The sequence below is a fragment of the Bolinopsis microptera genome, chromosome 3 (genome assembly GCF_026151205.1).
Source record: "Bolinopsis microptera isolate Bmic1 chromosome 3, MBARI_Bmic_1.0, whole genome shotgun sequence".
Taxonomy (NCBI): domain Eukaryota; kingdom Metazoa; phylum Ctenophora; class Tentaculata; order Lobata; family Bolinopsidae; genus Bolinopsis; species Bolinopsis microptera.
Genome location: NC_087074.1, coordinates 11,499,101 through 11,506,588, shown reverse-complemented (window position 1 = coordinate 11,506,588; position 7,488 = coordinate 11,499,101). Strand labels below are relative to the sequence as shown.

At 41.4% G+C, this 7,488-nt stretch overlaps 2 protein-coding genes across 2 annotated transcripts in view; both read left to right on the top strand.

The window, feature by feature from the left end:
- Positions 1 to 3,700, top strand: part of LOC134813188 (protein virilizer homolog) — a gene marked incomplete in the record, with an annotated part of 10,428 nt that extends 6,728 nt beyond the window's left edge. Inside the window, 6 exon segments of the mRNA XM_063820876.1 lie at positions 2,035 to 2,128; positions 2,293 to 2,461; positions 2,759 to 2,843; positions 2,968 to 3,085; positions 3,219 to 3,365; positions 3,524 to 3,700. Of these exon segments, the coding sequence (XP_063676946.1) occupies positions 2,035 to 2,128; positions 2,293 to 2,461; positions 2,759 to 2,843; positions 2,968 to 3,085; positions 3,219 to 3,365; positions 3,524 to 3,672 (762 nt within the window).
- Positions 3,677 to 7,240, top strand: LOC134813187 (uncharacterized). Its single transcript, XM_063820875.1, has 7 exons — positions 3,677 to 3,724; positions 4,852 to 5,009; positions 5,132 to 5,207; positions 5,339 to 5,501; positions 5,967 to 6,079; positions 6,297 to 6,561; positions 6,894 to 7,240. The coding sequence occupies exons 2-7, from the start codon at positions 4,903 to 4,905 to the stop codon at positions 7,238 to 7,240; spliced, it is 1,071 nt and encodes a 356-aa protein (XP_063676945.1). The 5' UTR covers positions 3,677 to 3,724; positions 4,852 to 4,902.
- The last annotated feature ends 248 nt before the right edge of the window (positions 7,241 to 7,488 follow it).

Genomic DNA, 7,488 nt, shown 5'->3' with positions numbered 1-7,488 from the left:
TTTTGTCGTAGTGTCATTTAATATCACTCTCATCCCACCATTCGTTTTGTCGTCTACCCACTCAACGGGGGGGACTAGTGGCACTTGCTTGCGTGGAGGGAGTCCTAGTTTGAAGTCGCGGTCTGGCAGCGCAATGAGGCGGTGCGCGTGCCCTTGCGTCATGTGGATAGGTCCCTTGATCTTGATGCTGTGAGCGGAGAAGAGGTCTGATACGGAGGTGTGGGAGGTGGTGAAGAGACCTGGTCCTTGTTTTAGTTGAGAGAGGAGTTGGGTGTCCACACCCCAACACATGTATAGGTCCCCTGTGTTGTTACACCTGGGGCGGCAGTGTACGTTAGAGGTCTGGTATCGTGGATCATTGTATAATGTTGAGTTCAAAATATGTTTATAGACGTCACAACTTAACATAATAATAATAATATGCGAATTCTGACTGCCCTGAGAATCTAAGATACCGATAGGTCATGATTAGATATTTACTTAAAACAGTATATTAAAGCAGTGGGTTCGTAAATTTAATGTTATCAGAAACTTTATAGAGATAAGAAATACTGCATTAGTACAGGGCCTCCTTACCTGATGTCGAACTCGACCCCACTCTCCCAGTCACTATCAGCCTGATCTCTGAACACCACACTAAAGGGCTGGTCATGTGACCCAGCTCCCTCCTGCTCGCCAGGGTCCTCTATCCAGTACTGTATTAAAGTGACCACTTTGGTGTGAGCTCTGTATTTTATCATGAGGAGCAGAGTGAGGAGAAAGAGGGAGAGGAGACCGGTGGGGGAGGTCAGGGTGCTGAGTGTGGGGAGGAACATCTGGAGAGTGGTTATTATGGGGTTAGTTATTGTGCTGAGAGCTGTTCAAAGTACATTGAACATGTTGGACATATTGTTTATTAAATGAGGTATACAGCTTGGTAAGTAATTAAACACTGCAATTACTTCATTAAAGCTTTTTAAGTATTAAAGTGCTTGTAGAAATCTAGAAATCAAGAAACCGGAGTTGCTTATTGTTAAGACAAATATTCAACACTTTCCCAAAAAACATATTTCATTATATTACTACATAACGCGGATCTATAGGAATAATACAAGTGATTTAGTTCTATAATATTCTGATAAATTACGGAATCGTATATGAAAGAAATTCCAGAACACGAGTTGTTTGCGTTTTGAGGATGTGTTGATGATGATGAAGCAAATAACGAGCAATATCACAATAACCCGGCCCACGCTGATTGGTTGGATACCCTTTTTACCGATATCAAATTCTTAAAATTTTGATATCTTAATGTTTTCTTGGAAACCGGACCAGAACAAGACCAGATTAGAATCGTCAAATATCCGACCGGATCAGGATTCATACGGTTCAATTATCTGATTCTGTTTTAAAAGCTTTGCATCAAGTCAAATCATTCTAAACAAACGCCAGTACAAATTTCAAAGCTACACAACAGCATGGTAAACTTTTAAAGTTCAAAACAAACAACAACAAGATAATAATATATTATAGTAAAGGTCATTATGAGACGCGACTAAGTTAGGCACGGCAGTTGTACACTGACTGGATACAGTACAGCTGGTAAAGAAGCTTGTACAGAAATTACCGGCGGAAAATCGATTAGCTCATTTAGGTTTAATATCTACCAAACTTACGTCCCGTCGCCAGGGTGACGCAGGCCTCTAACCTTGTAATTACTCATCCTGCATGCTCTGTAATTATATAATTACCCTATTACAATAACCAATGAGAGGTGAACCGAGCTAGATATCTGACATATTTACCAGATATTACCGCCGGGGTATCCAGATAATTACCATATAAATGTGGGTACTACCTAGAAGTTGGAACATTAATAGAAACAATCCAGCTAGCTCAGCTGTAGAGGGCTAAATAGGAGGTGTACTGCACATGCCCCATGTATATTCATACATAGCCTCTTATCAAGCAACATAATAATTAATATTATAATGCTTAAAAACTTTGAAGGCTAATGACCGTGCTCGTTCTATTCTACTAACTCACATTATCCAGGAGCGTAATAAAGTGGACACGTTGTACGAGTGTTTGTCTCCTGAAGGTTCCCCCAGCAGAGCCAATGCTCCTAAACCACCCACCTCATCTAAAGGTACTGTATCTATCTTTAATTACCTTGTGGGTGATTCAATTTTACATTGTTATTGAATTTCGAAGTTACACTAACTATACCAAACATTGGATAAGGTCCAGTTCGATATTTTAAACCAACACGTAGTCCGATAAAGCGAATCCCTAAATCACATCCTCCCTTAGCTGATTACGAGGAGTTATCAGACGAGGAGCTGCCAGTAACAGAGGAGGGAGGAGGAGAGAAGAAGGGAGAGGAGCGGAGAGAGGAGCAGGTGGAGGGGGCGGAGGAGGAGGAGGAGGCCGTGCCGGCCTGGATATTCGTCAGTGTTAATTACGATCCCTACTCCTTCAGGTGAACCTTATCAATCATTTTGGTCGCTATATTTGTCACCATGTCCCGACTACACCGTTTCAGATCATGGTTCAATCTATCTTATCTCGTTTCCTCATGATGAGAACGACTAGATTGAGTCCTCAAAAATTAAATGAATTGAAAAATGGTATTCCACCTTCATTACCATCCCTAATGGTATCCCACCTTTATTACCATCCCTAATATATAATATATAAAATATAAGCATAGCATTATAATATGATTGTTTCTGTCTGAACGTTTCAAGTAATTAATATTAAAACCCCACACTTACAGGCCAGCTCCTTTGACTTACTTCCACACTCCAACTGCTACATTCTACCAGAAAAACGCTAAACGTATGGCATCTAAAAACCAAGGGGTAAGATTCCACAAAACTCACAACGATTCCACTTGATACATTGCACATACTGGATAAGCGACAAGAACAACTCTACATGAATAAACCAAAGCTCTCGTGACACAGTTAACACCCCACTCCCCAGAGACCGTGGACTGTTAAAGCTCCCCCGAATGTAACTAAGTTAACGAAACTAGTACAAGGACATGGTAGTAACCCTGAAGTAACCGCTAAGTGGATACTGGCTCTCGAACAATGCCATGGTAATCAACTCCCTTCTGGTTAAACATATTATCCTTTCTGTCAGATGATGCGGAAACTTTTGTTCACTATTTCAAATGAGGTGTTGTCCAATCCGATTAAGATTATCCTGTAATATCGCATCTCCAATTTCAGGGCTGGTATCTAATTTCCTGCACTACGTAACCAAGGAAGATCTCAAGTCGATGGTAACTCTGCTGGGGAAGTGGGTCCTGTCAGCTCTCTCTCTGACTGCTCTGTCTGGTCTGCAACCTGGCCTCAATGTTAGGGGACTAAAAGCTGGTTAGTTGGGAAATGGGGTGTTATGCTTAATATTTGCCTAAATCAGTGGACACTTACTAGATTTAATTTTTCTGATTAACAACAAACTTCTCCTAACATCTCTGAGAATCAACAGAAACTCATTCTTGGTCGGTATGTTGAACCTTTACCTATCGCAGGTTTGATGCTGATGGATGCCCTTTGTAGTTGCTCACCGGAGGTGGTGGACATCCTCCTGAAAGAGAATGTGGTACACAAACTGCTGAGAACTCTAGCTGAACCTAGTCTCGGTACTCCTACCAGACTTCTTGTTTTGAAGGTAAGTTAGAACTCTAGCTGAACCTAGTCTCGGTACTCCTACCAGACTTCTTGTTTTGAAGGTAAGTTAGAACTCTAGCTGAACCTAGTCTCAGTACTCCTACCAGACCTCTTGTTTTGAAGGTAAGTTGACAGTTAGATGTGGGTTTGTAAGTCATTATAATAACATAAACCCGCCACGCAAAGGGATTATATAACAGCTCAGCCCGCGCTAGCGGGATGATCTGATAAACACATACGAGTGCGCGACACGACGAGTTTTGTGTGATCTCGAGTCATTGTAATATCTCCGAAGCGCCAGCTGAGGGATTACATTTATTTCCCTAGCGTGAAGTGTTTATGGATTATAATCATCTCTCCGGCGAGTTTCGACAAGGGATTATAGATGTTATGCTAATTTTGGGAGGGTGGCAAGGGATTGAACTCTAACTCTCTCTGTCCGGAACATCTATTGCTGAAAGCAGTTCATCAATCTGAATGTCCAAACCGATCTGTCATAGTGGAACCCCGATAGCAACTAGCTTGCGTTTAGCAGAGAACAAGAGCTAAGGAGAGCCGTGAGAAATCCAAAGAATTATAGCTGCGATATGGCAACGTCCAAAGGAATTTGCGTGTACAAAATAAGTGGATACGTTACACATGTTCCGGACATCTGTGGTGCGCTACTTCGATGTGTCACGTGGATAGCACTCGGCGCTATGCAAATTGGTGCAAGTGGTACCACGTGACCGCGCACCACGTGAATCGCCGCGTCTAACTGAGTTCATAAATATGATCGACTCTCTCTTACAAATCAGGCACTGTATCCGAGGTGATTTATTGTAAGTGTCGGAGAATTGCATGATATAACAATTCATTACAGATCTAAAAAAAGTGCGGGACCGCGGGTTGAGATATCTCAAATTTCCTCGGGGCGGGATGTCAATATCACCTTGAATGTTTTATCCTAACACGGGCCGGGCTGAGTGATAATATGATCCCGCGTCGAAATCCCGGAGATATTTATACTAACATCCACTGTAAGTTATGATGTCTCGTTATATCTCTAATAGTTCCAATCACTTGAAATATCTAATTTTATGAAGTTCTTATTAATTTCCACACAAGATTTTCAACATTTCTTCCTAGAAGATTTTGTAAAGTTGTATTTACTAGTTTAATAAAAAGTTAAACGCACAACGACCCTCAGGCAATAGGGTCTTCCTTCAACTCTGAGAAAGCCCTGAAAGAGTTCGTAAAGATGACTCTAGTGGGTGTAGGCAAGACAGGTTACCAGGTGCTATCAGAGATACTGTTACACTCCCCAACTGAGAGAGTCAGCAATGCTGCTACTGTGCTCCTCAACAGGTAGGTTACCAGGTTACTGTGTTACCAGGTTACTGCTTACTAGGTTGTGGAAACCATCTTGTGGTAGACATTTCTTAACTATTTTTCAAAGAAATTTTCAATATTGATTATCTCCATTACAGGGTGCACTTGTACGAACTACTGTTATGCATCAAGTTGTCCGCTCAGAAGTGTGTAAAACTCTCTCAAGAGAGCAAGGTAATGTTATATTAGTGTGTGCACTTGAATATATTTTGTACCTGTTCGGAAAAGAAAGTTAAAATGATGACACGACCCTATTCCTGACCCTAGCCCCGACTCCGACCCTAAACCAGTTAATTTCTCCGTAGAGGATGGACGAGAACAGCAGAGTACTGACAGGAGAGTACAACAGTATCTCCCAGGCTCTCTCTACCTTGGTGGAACAGTACCTGGATAAACCTCACTGTCTCGCTTTCCCTAACATCAAGACATTCCCTCAGGATAAAGTTTCTCCTGAGACCTCTAATGATGGTATTATAATGTGGTCTTGTTATGATGATTGTTAGGCGTGGTTTTTATCCTCTGTTCCCTCAGAAATTACCCAATGATTTATCATATCATCATGAATGATGAAATTGTGGCCACTTTCATCTTCTAAAACTAACATCTACTTAAACTAGTGTTCACGTTACAGGGTTCATATGTACCTGCTGAGTGCTGATCCTGCTGCAGGGGATGCTAGGTTACTAGGTTACCAGGTTACCAGGTTACTAGGTTACCAGGTTACTAGGTTACCAGGTTACTAGGTTACTAGGTTACCAGGTTACTAGGTTACCAGGTTACCAGGTTACTAGGTTACCAGGTTACTAGGTTACCAGGTTACTAGGTTACCAGGTTACTAGGTTACCAGGTTACTAGGTTACCAGGTTACCATGTTACTAGGTTACCAGGTTACCAGGTTACCAGGTTGTTGAAACTGACCTTGTTATGTTACAGGGTTCATATACCTGCTGACCCTGCTGGAGGGGATGCTGACAATAGAGAGTGTAGCTTTGGTTATGAGTATACCTGTCATTAGACGTAGTGTCAATCTTAGCCAGGATCTTCATGTGAGAATAGTTTGATTTGTGTCTCTTTTATTTACAGGACTATTATAATTACAGTATACACAAGTCGCAATAAAATTACACCAAAAAAACAGTAATTTTACTTTAATATTATCATTATAAATTAATGTGAATTTGAAGACATTGGTTTCAATCATGAACCGTTTCTTTCACGTACTACTACTTGAAATCATTATAATAACAGAACCTATTCTCCCAGGAGTTTATCATGACTCTACTTGGCTCATATAACGGTTGCATGTTCCTAGCGTCCCGCTCGGACACCTGCCACCTCCTCATCAGAACCCTGCTTGATAACGTGGAACCGGACCTGGTGGTCACTGAACTACCCACCTTCGGGCAGATAAAACATGCCGGGGTAAAGCTGAGCTCACACAGTCTGGGACTGTTGCTGACGGTACATCTCCAGGCTATCCAGCTGCTGGATAGGGTGCTGGCTGTGGCTGTTAAGGAGCCCTTCACTGGTCAGTTGATTAAGTGTTGTGTACTGTACCTGTGATTAAGTGATTAAGTGATTAAGTGATTAAGTGATTAAATGATTAAATGATTAAATGATTAAATGATTAAGTGTTGTATACTGTACCTGAAATTAAGTGATTAAGTGTTGATTTATAATGATCTTTTAGTTTGGCGAAATAGAGTTATAATGTAAGATTAGTGAATACATATTACATACTAGGAAACAATAATATTGTATTGAATGGTATTATATTATTGACTGTTTTTATATTAATTTAATATTTTTATATTATTAAATAGTTAAGTATAATAAGTTTAACCAACCCTCACCTCCCAGATGACTCTAGTATGGTGTCAGCCCTGTCCTACATAGCAGCTCTCTTGATGGTACCTGCTGGTAGAGCAGCCTACTTCACTCTTCTATCTGCTGAGAACAACATGACCGCCCTTCTTACCTTCCTTACTGTACAGGTAGGTCACCAGGTTACCAGGTTACCAGGTTACCAGGTTATCAGGTCACCAGGTTACCAGGTCACAGTACCAGCGTTGGTGACCAGTTTCCATCAGGTTCTACCAACTTACCAGTACCGTCCACTTCATCAAGGTAAACCTTCCTTACTACTGTACAGTCTCCATTCAGTACAGTACAAGCGAGGACCGGATCTATCAATCTACCAGTACTAAGTACCAACCATTTACAGGAAGACCTCATTACCGTCCAGGCAAAACCATTCGGACAAACCACAACATTCTCCCGTATGCGGAGGTTGTCGGGAACTCAGTCAATTTCGAGATATGCAGGTTTGTCGGGTTACTCGAGCCTAGGACTACTAATGACAATGATCAAGCTAGATCAAGATTCCCTGAACTGTAATCTTATGCAAAAAACTACGTCCGAGAAGAACTGGAGTCATGTATCCCGCAGACTATGG

Excerpts from the sequence above, each read along its gene's own strand:
- LOC134813187 (XM_063820875.1), top strand. The coding sequence starts at position 4,903 with ATGACTCTAGTGGGTGTAGGCAAGACAGGTTACCAGGTGCTATCAGAG. Across the intron at positions 5,010-5,131 it reads GCTACTGTGCTCCTCAACAG|GGTGCACTTGTACGAACTAC; the intron begins GTAGGTTACCAG and ends TCTCCATTACAG. Across the intron at positions 5,502-5,966 it reads TCCTGAGACCTCTAATGATG|GGTTCATATACCTGCTGACC; the intron begins GTATTATAATGT and ends GTTATGTTACAG.